The 21,603-nt window shown below is 37.3% G+C and overlaps 1 protein-coding gene across 3 annotated transcripts; it reads right to left on the bottom strand.

Annotated features, from left to right (window-relative positions):
* Window positions 1-900: 900 nt before the first annotated feature.
* LOC307004276 (uncharacterized protein) lies at window positions 901-21,075 on the bottom strand. 3 transcript variants are annotated; one of them, XM_079623372.1, is made up of 5 exons: window positions 20,990-21,039; window positions 20,383-20,685; window positions 17,851-18,018; window positions 16,434-16,615; window positions 13,782-15,444 (listed from the first exon to the last, which is right to left on the bottom strand). In XM_079623372.1, the coding sequence occupies exons 1-5, from the start codon at window positions 21,027-21,029 to the stop codon at window positions 14,974-14,976; spliced, it is 1,164 nt and encodes a 387-aa protein (XP_079479498.1). In that variant the 5' UTR covers window positions 21,030-21,039; the 3' UTR covers window positions 13,782-14,973. The 3 variants fall into 3 exon arrangements, with proteins under 3 accessions (XP_079479500.1, XP_079479499.1, XP_079479498.1); XM_079623374.1 differs by lacking the exons at window positions 13,782-15,444; window positions 16,434-16,615; window positions 17,851-18,018 and adding an exon at window positions 901-2,132 and having other exon boundaries at window positions 20,990-21,072; XM_079623373.1 differs by lacking the exons at window positions 13,782-15,444; window positions 16,434-16,615; window positions 17,851-18,018 and adding an exon at window positions 6,391-7,829 and having other exon boundaries at window positions 20,990-21,075.
* Window positions 21,076-21,603: the final 528 nt, after the last annotated feature.

Genomic DNA, 21,603 nt, shown 5'->3' with positions numbered 1-21,603 from the left:
TAATGTAAATTGCCATTACACCACTGCACTGCTCACGAAAGCCGCCTTTCCACCATCGGGCCAAACGGTTTTAAGAATGGTAATGAACGGTTCCAGTTGAATTTCAACTTGAGTCTGGATTAAAAAACTTTCTCGGCTTGGAATTAGCCAACCGCTACACGCTAGAATGCATGTAGTGACGTTGTCACTCAGGATCAGTCACTGTTATAGCTGCCAGTTTCTCCGTAGCTTACTAAACGTGCTATTTAAGCAACGTGAACATAAATTATTAATACAATTTAAAAAAATATCTGAACTCTTGCGTTACCAAGGCAATGACTGACTCATTTGTATTACATTCTAAAGAGCAGCTGTTATTAGACCCTCAGTGGAAAACAAAACCATATCCATACCAGCCGGCTTGGATCGGATCGGCACGAAATGGAACAGTTTAACAAAGAGAACAGTTTGGCCCGACAGTGGAAAAGCGGCAAATGAGAAATAGGCTATGAAATACACCGGTGACACTTGTCTTAGATTTAAAAGGTAAAATGCATAGTCAACAAAAACTTTTTACCAAATTCATGACAGAAATGTATGCACTTAATTATGTTCTTACATTTAAAAAGGAAAAAAGTACTTTCACTCATGGTAATATGTGGATGTAGATTAGTAATACCATTTGGAACAACTATTTTTGAATAAGCACTTTTTAACTGTACAGTCAAAAATAGGATATCTGTACATTAGTTTGTTTCAAATTTACAGACAATGCAATTGAGATTTGGTTGTTGTAATAAAGAAGAATAAAGAAAAAAAAAAAACTGGGCGCGCATTCGGCCGCATGTTTCCGTGAACCTCCCTCTGGAACACGTCACAAAACAGGTTAAGTTCTTGTTACTTGCTCTTAAGAACAGTCATGGAACTTATAGACAGATGACAATGTAGTTTTTTTTTTTTTTTTTTACAGATTATTTTATGTTAATCAAATAACGTTTATGCAACCATCCAGATTTCACTATGTCCTTTCATTTGTCACAGCTTTAAGCCGGTCATGACAATTGCCATATATCAGATTTTTGTGGAAATCTTTTCAGGTTTATTTGTCCTGTTCAGTCTGTGGAGGTCAGACGTCCACAAGTGAAAACATGAATACACTTGAGATCTGCTTTATAGTAGAAAATGAAGTTGTACTTCTGTTGAAACGAGACACAGACATTGCTTTGCATGTTTAATATGGTAAAGCTGCTTACAAATAAATGCGCCTTTACAAAATACCGAATTGCAGAGCTCGTGCAAACATATCCACGCTGATATGATCAGATGCTTTTCTTATGCTTTATTAAAAATGCTTGCGGTTTTCTCAATCTTGTTGTGTGTTTTGTTTTTGAAAGTGGAAAGCATGCAGCACATATTTACATATTATACATCAAACCGTCGCTATCAACAGTGTGGGCGGCTTCAGATGTTCTCTAACAGTATATCACTGCTCATGAATTTTGACCTTCGTTTTACCCCTAAACGAAGAACGCAGAAGAACTTCACTGTGAGAATATCGGGGCCTTAAGGCTTTTCTCCAGTGTGAATTCTCAAGTGACTGCTCAGGTGTCCTATTTGAGTGAAACTTTTTCCACACTGTTTGCAGGTAAAAGGCTTCTCTCCAGTGTGAATTCTCATGTGACTGGTCAGGTGTCCTCTTTGAGTGAAACTTTTTCCACACTGTTGGCATGTGAACGGCTTTTCTCCAGTGTGAATTCTCATGTGGCCGTTTATGTGTCCTTTTTGAGTGAAACTTATTCCACACTGTTGGCAGGTGTAAGGTTTCTCTCCAGTGTGAATTCTCATGTGGACTTTAAGGCGTTCTTTTCGATTGAAACTTATTCCACACTGTTGGCAGGGGTAAAGCTTCCTTCTAGTGTGAACTCTCATGTGGACTTCAAGGTTTCCATGCTTTTTGAAACTTAGTCCACACAGGTGGCAGGTGAAATTACCAATATTCCCTGTCTTTTGAGCTGTTTTTCGTGAGGAAGTTTTTTCAGTCTGTGAGAAACTAAAAGTTTTTTTTTCAGTTATAAAATCATGATGTGTCTTGTACTGATCTTTCTCTTCCATTTCATTCGGATCTTGACTATCCTCATTCAACGGCATCAAGTCTAAGGTGAAAAAAAGATAAATAAAAGTTAATCCCAGTTTAATGCCACAAAACAACAGACATCCAAACATTTACACACGTAAAACATCAAAACTTGTAACATGTATGCTAGATCCTATACGCAATCAACTGTGTTTACATGGTTATTTAAAAATGGCGGGTGCCTGTGTTTTGCATACGTTCAGCCAATCAGCGTACATTTGCGTCACTGGTCAAAACATGGGATGTGCATTAAGGCCACATTTACACATAGCCGGGTATTTAGAGAAACGAATATTTCTCCCCCTCCGTTTTCAATAATAACATCGTGCACACAACCCGCATAAATACGCCGTCGAGCGCCTTTATAACTATGCCAAACCAGTGTATGGCAGTGTAGGGAGAAGGATAAAGCCATGCAAGCCAATCAGAATCTTCAAAATCGACAAGTGAGAACCTAAAACCCCGTTTCTCCCAGTTGACACGACAACATATAACCGGCGTTTTCAGAAATCTCCACTTTGGCCGGAGTTTTTAGAAATAATCGTTTTCTGGGATAAAAACGGCGTTTTCGTGTAAATGACAGGCCAAAACGCAGAGAAATATCTGCGTTTTCCCATCGTGTAAACGGGGCCTAAGACTTGCAGTGTAAATGCAGCCTATGTTTAGATCAGTGTGCTCAATGTGCCTTTAACCTTCATTATTTATATTTTGATTATTATATGTTGTAAATTTCCTCACATTCACTTTGATAGGCCCATAAGGGGTGGATTTTTGTCTCCCCAGGTAAAACTCAGCCTAATATCAGGCTAGCTTAATGTGTCCTCTTCTTTAGTACCGTATAAGTTACCTTTGATAAGAAATGCAACGAGCAATCAGCAAAGTGTGTTTAAGAGTTCACCAAAATAAAACGCAAATCCTCATTACAAATAATTGCATCATCACATATCACTTGTAATTTCTCGGGTGGAAATGCTTTCAAAAGTTTTGTTTTTTTGCTCCAAATTAAGCTCTAGTATAAGTCTTCCTTTGACAAATAAATCCAGCTTTTCTTTAAAAGTTAATCTCGAAAACAGCATGGATGATAAATTGGCAACATTTCATATAGTCTTGATTTGGGTGTGACGAGTTCATTTAAATGAAGTTGAAGAGGTCATGTAAAAGGTCATTTACATTTAAAGGGTTTTAAATCTAGCTCAGGTACATTTTAGCAAGCCATATTCAACTTTTATCATAGAAAATGCAATTTCCCCAACAACAATCAACAAGTGGCCAGTGAAAATGCTGAGTGGCTAGTAACTTTGGAAAACCACAAGCCACAGTGACTGGTGAGCACAAAAGTTATTTTCAAGCCCTTCTTGTATTTGGACATGCACTACCCTGATTTAGCTCCTCTCAGACCGCTACCAATTTGTAATATGAAGAGACATATTACACCAAACACAAGTATGGTGTGGCACAGAGCTCAGTATTAGGTCCTCTGCGTTACTCCTTGTATGCCCCATTATCATTAGTTTTCACTGTTATGCCGTTGATACTGTTTTAAATTTCATCACAACATGAATCTGCACACTTCTCCAAGTTAGCAGAGTGTGTTAAAGATATAAAAAAAATGGGCTGCTAGAGCGCTTACTAGAAACACTGAGCATGTGTCGGTACCATCTCAGGCTCAGGATGGACTACACAGAGAATAAACTGTTACTGGCCACAGCATTTGCCAAATCTGAAACAAAAACGTTCTGTGAGTGTACAGAACACGACTCACAAAATTGTGTTGATTGACAGATGACAGCATGGTAAGTAAAGCAACATTCTGGTGTCTTGCATGTTTGTATCTGCTTTTTTCTCCTTAATTAAGATTACAGCGACCAAAGACTCATTATGTTCTGCCATTTTAACTAAACCACCATCTACAAAAGCGTTGTGTTTTATGTTTGTAAGGCTGCTAAACAGAGTGCACACAAGTGTTGCCATTTATACTTAGTATAGGCTAAGTGTTTTGTAGCATGTTGTTTGATCTTGCTGCACAAAGCGATTCAGTCCATTTACCAACTGAGATGAGTGAAAGGAGTCAATCAACAAATTATTTGGCTATTGGGGTTGAAAGGCAACACACAGGGATGTTAAAGTCTCCAATGATGAGTAGCCGATCAGAATTAGGCATTAACCCCCTAAAACAAATTTAGTTGTAAAGGTTTTTAAATGGTCTTAGAAGCCTGTATATCACTGCAATCACCTGAGGGCACATTAATATTTCCAACAACTAAAGTTCAAAGTTGCTATATTCCTCCCATGTTAATTTCCTACATTTAAAATTGCATTGGTTGACAATCCGATGTTCAGTGTTTGTCAATCATACACCAGTGGTAGTATTGCACATTTTACTTCAAACAGCAGACACGTTAAAACAGACTAATTCAGCCTGGTTGCTGTATGATGATTGATTGCAAAATGACCTTAAATTACTAAAATTGCTAAATGTTATGTTTTCGATTACATGTAGGGTAAACGTACCTATTAAGATCAAGTACCCATTAAGCACACTACCATCTTGGAGCTCAGATTATAAAAAGAAACAGCAATGTACCACCGATCCAAATGCGCTGAACTGTGTAGAATCTCATATGGTCCAGCGCATTTGGATCGGTGGTTCGTAGATCGATTGATAGAGTCTGTTTTTCAAAGATGGATTCTGCTTATATACGTGAAGTTGACTGCATGTATAAAATATCTTCTTATTAAACTGTCTGGACACTGTCAAAGTTCTCAATGCTTCGGTTTGCATGTAGGGACCCTCATTATGCTACCGTGTTAGTGTGGGGCTATTTTGAGCCTTGTTAGTGGTATTAACAAGCGATTTTTATTTGTCATTACTCAATGCCCCATATACTAGCGTTATACTAGCGTTATAGGCTAAACTGTTTTTAGAGTTAAAACTATTTACAGTCGATAATCATGAAAACAAATCTCAGATAACGATTGACTAGGTAACAATGTGTAATTAGACCAAAGGTTCATTTTGCACCGGAGTTCTCCTTTAACTACGTCGTCAAAAATATTTATATGAGCGATATCCGCCGTGTTACTCTGTCCTGTTTTAATTTTTCTCAAGAAAGAAAATCTCACCTAATGCTGTAAACATAGGCTACAGAGAGCCCTGTCAGCTGGTATTATTAAAGGTTAAAAATAACAACTCAAATATAGGCCTAATGCGGTTTTTATTACAACAACTTTATAATATTTTAGTCAAGTATATATATATATGAATATAGTCAAGTCAAGTCAAGAATATTTGTATAGCGCTTTTCACAATACAGATTGTATCAAAGCAGCTTCACAGTATTAAATTAAAATAATAATAAAACATCCATGTTTGGTAATACTAATCAATAGTATTATTCATTGATTAATTAAATTGAATATCCCCAACTGAGCAAGCCAAAGGCAACAGTGGCAAGGTGCACATATTTAGCAAAATACTAATTTATACTAATACTAAATGTATTATATAAAATAAAATTCTAGCCAACTTACGTGCTATGCTCATTAAATGGCTTTCCTGAGGTAAATGTAACGTTATGTGACATTGTAGTCTACTCCAGCTATTTTATTGCCCTCTTTCCGCGGTTGAAAAACACTGATTGGTCGATATTATGTATGAGGCATATACATGTTGGTAAGTTGTAGGCTCTGTATCTTTCAACACACGTTACACCCCTATTGATCATCGTGTTTATTTACTATTAACTAGGCTAGAAGTAAAAAGGTAAAAAGTAACCTCCTCTGTCTAGTCTGTCGATGACAGTCCTCTTTGCTTCGCGATTTTTCGCTGCGTGAGAAAATGGATGTGTGGCGTGAGAGACTGTGGAAAGGGTCGATTGCGTGAGTCTCACGGTCAATGTGTGAGAGTTGGCAGCTCTGATTTAATTCATATTATTTAATATAGTTAATAAATATCACATGAAGAGTGCCGTTTTTCTTCAGATATCAGCATGATAACAAATGTGATATTGATTTTATACAAGTTTAATAAACAAGAAGTTAATATTAAGTGACCAACATTTTAGACACCATATTGCTTGTTAACATCAACATTGTTACTACCCGTCTCTTCATCGGTCTTCTACACACCCCTGACAATTGTTAGATGGTGAAGTTATTAGTTTATATTATATATACTTATACTATTAATCACTTGATAATGATGCCAAAACAAGTTTGAAATTAATATCTCAATAAACAATGGTTAATAATGAACAAAATATGGAGAAACCATTAGTAAATCATCAGTATATAATTTATTGATGCATCAAGTCTAGCGTCCAGAAGCACAAACATGCAAGTATATTAAGCCAGTGTTTTAAAGAGTAATTTATTCGGTTTCAACTGAATAAACATATATGCCTTACAGATTGACCGGGCGGGGCTCGATTGCATTTTTAATTCCACATTGAATTTTGCTACATTCATTGCGTGACTTTTAATGTAAATTTATGCAATCGCAAGTGCTTTAACTGTAACTAATAAAAACATTAAATTATTTAAATTATCATTTTGCTACAATTTTAGCTTGAACATGTTAAACATATCTAATAATTTCTGTAATACATATTCATTTTAATTTTGCAACTTATAAAACATTAAATTGTTTAAATAATATGTTAAAACTATTGTAGGAGATAGCCAATGTAAATTATATTTATTGAATTTCAATTATCATTATGCTCCAAATTTTCAAGGATGATTTGGAAAATTTTGATTTAAATACAGAAATGCATTGCCATTTTGCACATTACATTTCAATTGAATGCTATCCATAAGCTTCTATTGTTTAACACCTGTTATACATGATGTCGCATGAATAAATCATTATACAAAGCTTTCTGCATCCCTTTAATCTAAAGTCTAAACTATTCATCACAAATAAACATGTTTCATATCATTTATAGATCTTGCTGTTACAAACAATGTATGCAACGCAATCTCATGAGCGTATCAGTACGTTAAGTGTCGGTCTGGCATACTTTCATTTCCATAAACACTAACATACATCAAGGGCGTATGTACAGCTTCTAAATCAGTTTTACACATGAACAATTTTAAAAATGTATAAATGTTTACTTTTCTTTATTCAACTTCTCCCCAGAATGAACTCTCATGTGGGCTTTAAGGTTTCCGTATTGATTGAAGCTCTTTCCACACTGTTGGCATGTGAAAGGCTTTTCTCCGGTGTGAATTCTCATGTGGACTTTAAGACTTCCTTGTTGATTGAAACTTATGCCACACTGTTGGCAGGTAAAAGGCTTCTCTCCAGTGTGAATTCTCATGTGTCTTTTAAGGGTTTCTTTTTGCCTGAAACTCTTTCCACACTGAGAGCAGGTGAAAGGCTTTTCTCCAGTGTGAATTCTCGAATGAAGATGAAGGTTTCCTTGTTGATTGAAAATCACTCCACACTCTTGGCAGGGGTAAAGCTTCCTTCTAGTGTGAACTCTCATGTGAACGTCAAGGTTTCCCTGCTTTCTGAAACTTAGTCCACACAGGTGGCAGGTGAAATTACCTATAGTCCCTGTCTTTTGAGCCCTTTTTTGTGAAGTAGGATTTTCAGTCTGTGAGAAACTAGAAGACTTTTCTTCAGTTATGAAATCATGATGTGTCTTGTACTGATCTTTCTCTTCAATTTTATTGAGATCTTGACTATCCTCTTTCAACGGCATCAGGTCTAAGGCGAAAAAAGACAGAAGTTAATCCCGGTTGAATGCCACAAAGCAAAAGACATCAAAACATTTAGACACGAAACACATTAAAAGTGTGTTCCTTTAACAAAAAGCCGATATCGTGATCTCACAAAGCTATTATTTTCAACTTGAAGCTGACTGCACAATAAATCTTTTTATAATGTCTACACTTTGTTATAATCAGAGGATTTGCCAACATAAAGAATTCAGCACTGAACAAAAACATTAAAAACGATCTTAAATGCATCTGATTGGATTCAATAAATCAACACAAATGTCAGTTATTGGCTACATTGCACAACGCTGAAAAAACATGTTATAAATAGAAACTGCCTATGCTTGGCGCCTGTAAATCGTTTTTATTTTGTTTGTTGTTTTTTGCTTTTGTGCAATTCATAAATATCAATTAATGTGTTTTTATAGGTTGCATTTTTTCTATATTTCTATTTTGTGGGAGTCCCACAATTCGTTTTACTCTCCCGCAACCCGCATATACAAGTGCCTTACCACCCGCACTCGGCCATCAAATCTAGCGCCGCACTCTGTTGCGTTGGGTCTCGCGGAAGTGCAGGTCTCTAAACTAAACTGAGTTATTCAGCCCTGCTGTACGTTCTAAGCTACATAAAGGGGTGTTGGGTAATCTCAGAACCTCTTCTCAATATTGTTCAAAAATCTTCTATTTCTTATTAACCCTCTGAGGTCAGTGGAGGCACCGGGGTGATTACTTTATTTTTCCTGATAACAAAGAACTTAAAATATAATTTTAGGTCATATAGATAAGGGTAACGCATCATTCTGGCTCATAAAACAACGTAAGAACCATTTATGAATTATATTACTGCTTTTTACGCATTAGAAGATTGAGACTACACAATCTTATCAGCATGATGAATAAATTATATTGACTGGAATAAACTGTATACAGAAAGGGAGCAGAAAATGGGACTGATCGCTTAAATTACCTCTTATGTTCATCCAATAAGCAATTTTTAGCGTAGGCTACATATGATATGCACTTTTTTTTGCGTGAACGTGATACGAAATATACATGCATACAAAGGGATAGACATTGGGGACTGCAGAGGGCAAGGATATGACAACGGGGCAAGAAAGGGTCAAGGGAGTCCAAGCCCAGATATTAAAGAAAAATCATCCAGCTACATTTTCACCCTGTGCCTCCCACACCTTAAATCTTGTAGGTGTGCGTCCTGCACAGACAAGCCCAGAAGTAGCAACATTTTTTGGCTGCATCAATCAACTTTACGCACTTTTTAGTGCCAGCCCAGAACGCTGGGCCATCTACAAAGAGAAAACCGGTTGCTCTTTGCATTGCCTCTCAGATACCCACTGGAGTGCAAGAATCATGGCTGTTAAACCTGTAGCACAACACCTTCCTTCTGTCATTGAGGCCCTTGACAGTATACTCACGACATGTAGTCTCACCAGCGAGGCCAGATCGGAGTCTAGTCGTCTGAAGAACTACTTCATGTCATTCAATGCTATTGTCCTACTCACTGTCTGGCTCAAAGTACTGCAGTGCATTGATGACAGGAATGTGGTTATGCAGTCTGGAAAAATCTCTCTTGACACAGAGGCAGCCAATATCAATGCCTTAACAAAAGAGATGCTGGCTCTTAGAGATGGAGTGGAGTCACTCCTGTCTGAGGCAACACTGATTGCAACACAAATAGATGTTGCACCTCAGTTTAGCAAGGAACACAGTTGGCAAAAGAAAAGCAAGAGATTCCATGATGAGACCTCTCAAGAGGAGACGGCTCATGACAGTGCAGCAACAGTGTTTACTGCTATGGACAGCATCATTAGTGATCTGGACACCAGGTTACGCACCACTGCAGAAGTAGTTAAGGAATTCTCTGCTGTTTTAAAAGTTGGCTAGATTAGTGAGGATAAAGTCCCTTCTGTGTGCCAACCACTTATCAAGAAATATTCCAGAGATCTCACGTCCAAGTTTAAAAATGAAATAAGACAATGCAATTAACAAGATGCAGCTACATAGCATTTTTGGAGAAGTCTGCATTGTTTTACGTATATTTTGTACATTGCCTGTGACTGTTGCTGGTGGGGAGAGAGCTTTCAGTAAGCTAAAACTGATAAAAAAAACTATTTAAGGTCCACTATGTCTCAGGACAGGCTTTGCAGTCTTGCCATGTTGTCCATTGAAAGTCACTTGGCTAGAAAGCTAGACTTCAAAGTCTTGATCAATGACTTTGTTTGCAAGAAGGCTCAGTGCTGGGCTCTTGGTGAGTCAGGCTGAGCAAGGTCTAGTGATAGCTCTCAAATGGCATGGCTATGGAGATTGACAATAATGCCCACAGCCTTAAAAACAAATTGAGAACAAGATGTATGGCTGAACTGCCAAAAATGTGTTGAGCTGTTATTTGAGAGAAAAGTCTGGGGGTCCAGGAGTCCATTGGTCTTATTTGGACCATGTTAACTTACCTTTTAATTTGATGTCACTGGTACTGTTAGTTCATCACCATATTCCAAACCTATTGATTTAGTGATCACTTGATCTGTTTTGTAGCACTATAATAACCCCGATGTGGAAATGCCGTTTTACACGTCAACTTTTTGTTGTTGGCATTTGTTTTGAGATGATGAAGTTAATTTATTTTGATTAAAAAGTTATATTTATTTAGGTTTTTTCTTTTTTTAAATCTGTAATTTTACAATAAAAATACATTGAGACTGTAAAGGATTGCCTTATGGTGGCTTTTAATCTTGCATCAAATAGTGAACTGCATACTGTATGCAGACTTGCATTTATAAATCACCAGCAGTAAATATTGTGCTAGTGCTAGTACTAGTATTGTAGCTAGTACAAGAAACAAGACAGTTGCAAGCCTTTGATTAGAGTTGTGTAAAGCTTTTGATGGGACAGGTAGGTCCTAGAGATGTGATGACAACAGCTGCGCAGAGGGGCCCTTTTGGTCATGGAGCCTAAAATTCCTGGCGGCGCCCCTGGTTAGAGAACATCCGCTGATGCCCACACTACTGAGAGTGGTGTTTAGATGAATATGTAAATAGGTGCTGTGTGCTTTCCTCTCAAAATAACTAAACGCACAACAAAATTGCGAAAACAGCATTTTTTTTTATAAAGCATAAGAAAAGCATCTGATCATTGCAATTTGTATATGTTTGCACAAGCTCTGTAATTCGCCACTCTAGTGAAATTCACGTCACTTTATACAATAGATTACGTAAAATCAAGCAGCTTTACCGTATTAAATCTGATTAAACGAGACACCGTTTTCGTAAGTACAACTTAATTTTCTACTAGATTTAAATAGTCAGCAACAGCCACCGCAGTTTTATTTGTTTGCACAATTATTATTAAACGACTTGCTTGAAAAAAGAAACTTGAAAAAAGAAATGGCTGATCAGTAGACGTGGTGCAGACGTTCCTCACGTTGAGGAGTGGATCCAGTGAGAGCTGGATATTGCGACGAGGAATGAAAAACTTTTTCAGCAACTTTAACGATTAGTCTATAATCCCACCCACTTTGAAGCGGTACTAAACTGCAGTGGAAAAGCAAACCGATCCAAAGCATGCCGTGCCGAATCGTACCGAGCCTTACCATGCAGGGGAAAAGCACCAACATTTGCATGAGTGTTGATGTCAAGAGCAAATAACAAGAACTTAACATGTTTGTGTAAATGTTTGTGTTTTGTTCCAGAAAGTTGTTCACGGAAACAGACGGCAGAAAGCGCACCCTGTTTGTTTTCTTTATTTTACAAAAGTGCAATGTTTTGTTGGTATTGTGAATGTACACAAATAAAAAGTATTGAAACAGACACAAAAACGGTGTGTTTTTGCTCACCCTCAAAAAGTGACAACTTTAACATGCTATATAAAAATATCTGTGGGGTATTTTGAGCTAAAACTTCACATCCACACTTATTTTACATCTTGTGAAAAGGGGATTATACCACTCCTTTAATCAGATTCCTCTGCTTCTCATTGTTTTTGGAAGACGCACTGTGAGGAATAAGCGTTAAACTAGCCTCAGAAAAATCAGTAGAAATTACTGATGTGGCTTTATTCAGAGGAGGGTATAATTTCTGACGAATAAATCATTTATTACTAATTACATTAGTTAACGTGTTATTGCTCCATAAACGTTTACATATTTTACTAATTGGGCTTTTCATAAACTACATTGCCAAACTGAAATATGTGAAATCGAGGGACACATTTGAATACGATTTTCACAGTAAAGGTGCGCGCACACTACAAGCGACTTTATAGTGTGGCGACTGGCGACTCAGGTCGCCAATGGCTGGCGGTAGTGGGTGTTCCCGCTACTGGTTGCCTAGTAATGTTTGTGAGTGACATTCACGGATGTTTCTCCATGTTGAAGACAACAAATCAGTTTTCTTGCCACTACAAACAAACATTTTGGAACGAAAATTCGAAACATAAATGGAATCAGTATAACATGCATAATATTATAGATGAACGAGAAACTGAGTGTGCTTTTTGCCATCGCGGCTATTTAACTGCAGCAAACTGGCAAATACCGGTCCATATGGGTTCACGAAACCAATCAGGCTCTGAGTCAGTACTGTGAATACCATTGTATGTACACGGAGATATATCCCAACTTATAGGACAGTTTCTGACAGCTAAAATTAGCTTCTCGTTCAACTTGCCTCTGTCAGAGAGTGACGGATGATCACGCGCTCTCCACTAACTTCACTCCTATTGGTTGTCGCTCCCGAAAGTCGCTCTTCATTTGCATAAAGTTAAACGCATCTCAACTTTGTCGCGTCGCCAGACACGCCCCATCAGGTCGCCAACGGCCGCGATCGCGCGTGTCGCCGGAAAACGCCCGCTCCCCGTTGAAATGAATGGTAACGTGTCGCTTTGTCGCTTGTAGTGTGCACGCACCTTAAGATATACACGGGCAATTCAGGCAGCTTTTCATCACATTCAATTGCCGTACAAAACAAGGGTGTGAATTTTATGTTCTATAATATAATTTATAATATGATACAAAAGTACTATGAAAGTTTACACTGAAGCAAGATGAATGTTAAATTTACAGATAGATCAATAAGTCTCCAAATGACTTATTTCTCAAATAAAGCTTAACATATATAAAACAGTGGCGGCCTGAATAAATAGATTTTAAATAAATTATCAATCAAAAATGTATTAAGATTTTAAATAACTTACCCAAATAGCAAACAATTCCAGCAGTAAAGCTTTAGCTTCTTGATTGCTGTCATCCAGGGGTATCGCTTGTAATTGCTCGGGCTGAAATGCTTTCAAAATATTTGGCTTTATGCTCCAAATAAAGCTCTAGTGAAGGTCTTTTGACAAATAAATCCAGCTTTTCATTAAAAGTTAATCTCGAAAACAGCATGGATGATAAATTAGCAACAATGTCCTCCTAACTAAAATTAATTGCGTTTTCCACAGCGAATAGCGCTAGCTATGTTATCAACGCCGTGCACTTGCGTGAGAGGAGATACCTCTCCCATACCAGCAGGTGGCAGTAGTCTGTATTCAGCAACAAAAAGGGAAACCGGAAGAGCTAGAACAGTGTATATACAAAGCAAGCAGCACGTGCTTACCTTTGTTTACATCAGCCGCGCTCATTACTGACGGATTTGTGTAGCTTTTTCAATTATGTTTGCTAAGTTAACAAATGACCGATGATGTCGAGAGCTGGAGACAACTGAAACCTCAGACTTTCGCTCGGCTTTTTCCTGTTCAGTTCCACATGTTGAAGGAACTTCTCAATCAGAGGCAAAATACAAACTATCAGGATTGTATCTCCGTTGGGGAACGTTTGATGATTACCCTGCACTTCTTGGCAACCTTGGTCTCCCTACACTTGTATTTTGATTCATTGGCCACAAAATAGAAAACATTTTAAACAAATTCCAGATTCCAAACAAATAATTTTGACTGATAATTACGTTTATTTTTTATTTTTATGGAAATCATAAATGTAGAAAACAATAATGTTGTTATGAATTGTTTTGGCCATGATAATTGTGTGGTGAAAATCTGATATTGTGTCAGCCCCAAGTGATCCTAAACTTGTAAAAACTTTTGCATTACATAATCTTGATCAATTCAATCTTGATTAACAAGTGAGTGTGAAAGTCAAAGTGTTTTATTATAAAATCTGCAGTGTAATGGACAAAAATGACAAAAGCTTAAATATTAAATATAAAAATGTAGTACAATTAGGTACAAAATAATACAAAATGTAAGTGGGCAGGAATTAGTTGTGTACATGTTAAAAGGCAGGGTAGGCAGGTTTTTTCTAAAAAACTTTTCCCCAAATTTGTTTAAACTGTCTTTATATACCAATACATAATTAAAATGCAAGTGCACATGTAATAAAATACCTAACTTTACCATTATGAATATAAACAACTAACAAGGCTGTTAGTACTCCCTATCAAGCATATCGATACTGGTAAAGTTTAAAATATATTGAGTTTGATTCGGTAACGAGCTAGTAACATAAGGCAAAGCTAAAAACAGGTTGTATTGATACACGTTTTCCCATTACCATCAGTTACACAGTGATGAGGGTGAATTTCGTGTAAGATTCATAACATATGTGTTTTGCATGCAAGAGCTTCCACGATGAAAGCACTGTTGGCTCTGATGAGGACTACACTCCGGAGACAAGTAGCCTACCGCATCGTCGGCTCAAGGACAGGTCCTTGCCTTGTTTGCCTTCGCTGACTGTATACGCAGGTACTGGGAGTTTTGACTGCTCTTTCTCTGCCATAATTGTGATTATTCCTAGCTTCCGTACTCTTCCCCTCCTCGAGTCAAACTGGTGCGCGCATGTGGGCAGATCCTGTAGCGGCAGGGGTGGTAGCCATGGTAGCAAGGGAGAGTGACAGTCACCCAGCCAATCATTTCATTCGTCCCGAATGGAAATAAGTAGCTGTGTTTATTGCAGCCCTGAGAGGACTACAGACACTCGATTTTTATACTCTCCTTTTCAGAGTACTTACATTTTAATTTTGTATTGGTATATAAAGACAGTTTAAACAAATTTTGGAAAAAGTTTTTTAGAAAAAACCTGCCTACCCTGCCTTTAAATATGTTACACATCTTTGTTTCCGCAAACATTACGGATGTGTATGATTGCTGGCAGATGGTTCAGGTCCCACAGAATACTTAAAGAGACAGTTGTCCACCTCATGTTGAAAATGTGGCAGTAAATGTGGTGGTAGACTGCGCATTCTGTGCTCAAAGCTTTTGCAATATGCTGCAATGGCGTCATTGTGGTCCTCCTGATGCACTATCTTTTTCAAAATTTTGCCTATGGTGCAAAGCCATTTGGATGACTCGTCACTGGCAGAGTCGTCTAGGGACCGCCTGCTCCGCTTCTTCCGAGGCCTCGGAGTGCTTGCCCGGCTGAATGTGCTTTGCAAAGGGTCATCTATAATCGATGTGGATTCTGCTCCAAAGATGCTGCATTCTGCCATCGGACTGCAGGGCCTTTTCTCAGACTCCAAGGAGGGCTCTTCAGGTGTGCTAGTCCGGGTGTCAGTGTGTGTGCCATGATCTGAGGGTGAACTGGAATCACATAAAGTTTCCTAAAAAAAATATAAAAAAAATATCCACAATGAGAGGGGTGTTACACTATTGAACTAAAGACCAAGCACTCATAACAATAACGGGGCATTTTGCAGGGCATTGTAAAAACAAAACCCTGTATTTGATCAGGTGTGAAATGCTGGTTTAGAATAGCTACCATTAATGTAGTCAATGCAGTGGCGTAGCACAAATCCATGGGGCCCTTGGCGGCGGGGGGGTGGTGTGTTTATTTAGTCATTTATTTCATAATTTTACTTTATCACGGGAAATTGCTCGTGCAGAATCTAAATCTTCCATTTTCCATTCGCACAATATTGGAAATATCTACATTTTAAACCATGAAGGAGAATCAGTGGATATCACACAAGCAAGTGCAAACTTTGCTCTAGAGTTGTGCCAGTTGAAGAAGTCTCAAACCCCAGTCAATTATTCACTACAGAAAGTGAAAGTAAAAACATCTGACGCTGCATTAACGGTAGGCTACATATTCTCTCAGAGACGATGAAACCTGAGCTGAATGTACTTCAACGTGCATGATAATGGTATATAACTGTTTTAATACATTTTCTTAATATTTCTCTTGTGGCCCATAAGTAGTGAAAAAATTAGAGGAGAAGTATTTTGTGTAAAACAAGTTGTTTTTGAAATGAGGAGTAAGCTAATCTAACTAATCCCTCCAAGCGAGCCCGTCCGCTACGCCACTTAGTCAATGTGATTATTATGGCTTTATTCAGATGCACTTAATGGCACAGTGTGGATGACAATGTATGAACTAAACCACGTTAACATGAAAGGCTGCATGTAAATAAAGTGGTATTAACCGTCACCTGGATAATCAGTGGCCATATTTTGCCAATTTGTATTTACATTGTTGACATTTAGTTGATGCTTTGATCCAAAGCTAATTATAGTAAGTAAATGAAATAAGCTAGATGCGATTATTTCCCTTTAACTCAAACTAATAAATATATATATATATACACATTACCCTGATAGCTAGCTTGGACGTGGTTTCCTTTCTTTTGGTGTGGGGCTCCAGAAACTGCAGCCGGGTCAGGATCCAGTGTTGCCTGCCCGTCCTCTGTGCACCTGAACTCGCGGAGGCTTCACGCTTCTTGTAGCGCGTGTATTGTGTTCTCAGAGATTCCCACCGCTTCTTGAGCTGTATTGCTGCAAGAAAAAGTTCAGGTTCGTAAGTAATGTGCATACTTAACAATGCAGTGCCAACCAGTGTTGGTATAATTCTTTCAAATAAGTAATACAACATTGCATAAATTGTCCTGAACAGGCCAAAGTATTTGAAGGGAGCAGGTCACATCGAGAACATACATTTTAACATTACACGTTAAATGTTGATGTTAAATTCAGTATTGTTTTATATAGAATGATCTATAGTCTAAGACCGTATGTAACAATTACAGCACAAGCACAAGTAACTGTAATTCACTTACAGAAAAATTAAGAGCAATCCCTTACTGTACTTCTTCAAGAAGACAGTAATTACATCTCATCCTTCCCTCGCGGAATTTACATTTTTTTTTTTTCATTTAAAAATTGAGAGTTCATCAGAGGGGTCCAAGACCCCATGACTTTTGTCACACTTGAACCACGAATACACAAAAAAATTGAATAGATTCGAGGAGGTTTGTGGTTGAAATTTAAAAAAGTAACAAATCCTTCCCTCAGGTTCCTCAAATTGACCCCCTTAGAAATTAATGGAATGTGAAGAATTCTTCAGTACACATAAAACAACTTAAAAATGCTCAATTTAAACTAAAAATGCTAAAACTTTACCAAAAATTATTTTATAATGTCTACATGCGTGTCTGAATGCATACTGAAGCGAAATGACTTTAGGACCCAGCGGAAACAGCAGCTCATTTGCTCCATATAGAGCTTTAAGGCCATCTAGTGGCAAGAGTCACCAAATATTTTATATTATTATTGAATTAAATTCAAAATAACTTAAAATTTCATGAATAAACCTGTTGAAAGTTGAAAGAATGTGCTTAAATTTCTAAATTACTATTTATTTATTTATTTATTATTAATTGATTAAATCTATTAATTTAAAGGGAATAAATAAATAAAAATCTCCAAAACAAAATGCATTAAAAAAATTGCAAAAATATGATCTAAATATAAAATAAGATATAATTTTATATAAAAAATTTCTGGACAAAAACAATAAGTATAATTTTAGGGCTTCGGGTCATTTTGCCCCGCGAGGGCAGGATTTGTTACAAAATGCGAGGGAAGGATTTAGGTAAGGGTAATTTTTACTCTTCTGGTGGCCACAGTACGTATTCAACAAGTTAGCACAAAACAATACAACTGTTCATGACTAGCGAACAATAACAAGCAGTTTTTGCGAACGACCTCAATAGCCAAAAATAAAAACTTACCTGATATAACAAGTTTGTCTTCGATCTCACGCCAGAGTTCAGATTTCAGCACTCGGTTTGCATACAGTTTGTCTGTAATGTCATACAGAGGCGGCCTTTCCTGGATCATGGTGACTAGCTGGTCCTCGACGTCTTGATTCCACAAAGCCATGTTATTAAAATAATCCTCTGGTCAAGTGAGATGACAAGAGTGACAAGTGAGTGAGTTCCCTCTTTACTCCGTCGTTTGTTTGCTTTCGTTAGCTCAGTTTTTCTCTCGCTCGCTCATTCTCTCGCGTTCTCGTTCTCTCCGACGAGCTCCAGCTGTAAAACAGCTGACGGCGTCCGAGAAAACTTAAGCCGACCGACGCTCAAAAACCACCCAGCCGTCGGCTTGATGTGTCCCGGGCTTTATTTGTGTCTGGCCCCGATACTTGCTGCTTGCAGCTATATTTCTGATTACTTTCGTGTGACTGATCATAATATTATATGGAGCTAGTATGAGTAACAAAAATGCTTTCTGAGCCAGATTTGACTGCAATAATAATGCAACAACTGACAAATCTTCAAATCAACTTTAAAGGTGCATTGTGTAATATTTAGGATGATCTGTTGACAGATATGCAATATAATACTTACATAATGACCCGTTAGGTTTTTATTACTTTAGAACGAGCAATTTTTATCTACATACACCACGGGTCCCCTTACATTGAAATAGCCATTTTGCGCCAACGTGTTTCTACAGTGGCCCTAAACGGACAAACTTCTCTGCGTGTTTCGTCACTATGTTGCTCTTCACGCAAAGAAGCTAGCTAAACTCAGTGAATAAAGCACTGACACAATGATGAACAAGTAACAATAATATTTGGAATAACATATCGTTTTACTGAATAATTAAGTAAACACAATTTCTTAATGTATCTTTGTAAAGAAACCTCATTGCGTAACTGGCTACTCTTTGCGGTCTCAGACGACGACATATTTTCCTATCGGCCACCGTAACTTCTGATGGTTGTAATTCGTAACCTCAAAGACGCTCACTAGATTCCGCTTACATTACAAATTACAAAGAACGAAAGGTAGTCTTTAAAGCTACACTGTGTAGGATTTTCTCCCGTCTAGCGGTGAAATTGTATATGACTATCAACTGAATATTACTTTATAGCCCCTCCCATTCCGAGGGCGTTTTAACTCCTATAGTGGCCGTATTATTTAAAATCGGCCAGCAGTCGTGAGTAATCTCCCCCTCGCATTCGTCACGGCGCCACTGAGTGTAAAAAACGCGAAAGGCAAAGCTTGAATTTCCAGGTATGTCCCTCTTTGGCTAATGTATTTTCACGATGGAGGCGCAACATGGATTCCGCCATTCGACGACTCACTCATATGTATTATAAATGGCAGATTCTATGCTTACAAAAATACTTGATTAGTTAGTAGAAGTAATTGTAGTAGAAACAAATTGTTTTTTGCTAAGAATCAACTTTAAAAAATTACAGTGTAGCTTTAAGAATGTCTCAAAATGATATAGGCCTATTTAATGGACAAAGGCCAGTAAGAGCTGTGCGTAAACCTCACTCTGCTAGTGACTGACGCTAGCGCCTGAAGTCTATAGCATCCTTGTTAACGTGCCCGCCTCACACACCGGTGTGGTGAAGTGATGAGTCCCAACTTAGGACCCAAGCAATCCGATTGGTTCAAAGCACGTTTTATGGGTAATTGCTTTAGTGCCGGGTTACAAATCAGACAAAATCACTTTATTATACAAGTCGGTTTAACTACGTTATAACGACCATTAATGTCTTTTAACTTATATGTTTCATAAAGCTATAGATTGTGAAATTAAACATTTCTCGTTCTATTATTGGAGATGACTTTTTTTCACCATCTACGATTTTTATATTTATTAAATACTTAGATAACAAAAATGATACAAGCATAATTCTGTTTAAGAATGAATTATGACATGCTTGTAATAAAAAAGCATTATAGTATGCCTTATTGCTTAATAACAATTAACAATGTCGCAAAACATACCTAAAAATGCAATCTCTTACACTTTAACTGTATAAATAATCAGGATAAAAATAAAAGATCACTACATGAATTAAAGTTTGACTGATTACATTGAGAATCGCGAGAACAGCTTTAGATCAGGCCCTACTGGGGTCCTAAGCTAGGACTCAGCACTTCACCACACCGGTTCGAATCTCGTTCGGAGCCGGTCGAGTAGGACAGGTTACATGTATCCATATGAATAACATAATACAGGTAATATACTTTGTCTTATGCTGTCATTCAGCAGAAACTGTTTATATTTATATGTAAGGCTATAAAGCCATCTAGTGGTTACACCTTGCTATTGCAGATGATAAACGGTGCTTAATTTATAAGTAAATATTTAGTATACATTTAGGAGATATTTAGTAAAATCCCCTTTAAAATACAAAATGTTAAAGGAAATATCAGTAACTTTCTTTAAAACTATCATTCATTTACGTACCTTATAATATGGATCAAATGACTGAGTTGAGCTTTGAGAATGAAACTAACCTGTTTGTTCCTCAGTTTCTTCTTGTTTCACTCTGGATGTTTCTTCAATCCTCATGTCTTCACTCTCCTCTTTAATAAACGGCATCTTTGTTTGTTCCTCAATATCTTCATGTTTTACTCCGAATGTCTCTTCAATCTTCACATCTTCACTCTCCTCTTTAATAAATGCCATATTTGTTTGTTCCTCGGTTTCTTCTTGTTTTACTCTGAATGTTTCTTCAGCCTTCATGACTTTACTCTCCTCTTTAATAAACGTCGCCTTTATAGTCACATGGATCTCAGTCACTTCACCAGGAGTTTTTCCTGTTTAAGATGAGAATAATTAACAGAAAGAATCATTTAGCAAAGGGTTTTGATTCAATTGACCCGGAGTTTTGAAAAGCTCCGTCTCTCTAATAACTAACATTAGTTACCAGTAACTCAATTCGTGTTTATGACACGGATTCATGATAAAGGGTGCGAAATGAGACGCAACTTTTGTTACTCCTGTGTTTATTCATTACTTTGTTCACACGAGTTTACTAAATGTTAGATAAAACAATGCAATGTTACATTTAATAATCCATTCTGCATCGCTTTAAACATCTTAAACGCTTAAAAAACAAACCTTTCTCCAGCCGAATCACAACAGGAGCGCGACGCAGCATTATGACGTCATAAACCAATACCAAAATAAAAGTCCTGTTCACACGCTGCTGCGTCTGAAATCACTAAGGTGCATATAAATTTACTTCAAAAAATATATACACATATATACATACACATATACATATTTATAAAGAAAAGATGACAATCCAGAGCTGAATGTATTGGTGAAATACATTTAATTACACAATGGTAAGGTAAGGTTAATAATACAGTTCACATTGAGAGTTAAAATTTTTTATTAAAGCTATAACACAATGCAGTCTTAATTGTGTGTGTGTGTTTGTCTTAATAAATTACTTCTTATTATTTTCCATTTAGACTCACATCTACAGGCACAGCTGAGTTCATTGTCCCATCCAGACAGTTCAGCCTCTATCTCCCTGAAATCAGATTTACGTCTCTTGGGTTCATCCACTGTCCCATATGTATCAATTCTGCTGTTTCTTCAATCTGCCATAGATCTGCATTAAATGGATAGTTCACCAACAGATTGCTTATTACAGTAACTCACCCATATGCCACCCACACTGTTAAAAATGTGTACAATTAAAACGGTCCAAAGCACTATCTATG

The sequence above is a fragment of the Phoxinus phoxinus genome (genome assembly GCF_949152265.1).
Source record: "Phoxinus phoxinus genome assembly, chromosome: 9".
Lineage (NCBI taxonomy): Eukaryota > Metazoa > Chordata > Actinopteri > Cypriniformes > Leuciscidae > Phoxinus > Phoxinus phoxinus.
This window is presented reverse-complemented; position numbering and strand designations above follow the sequence as displayed.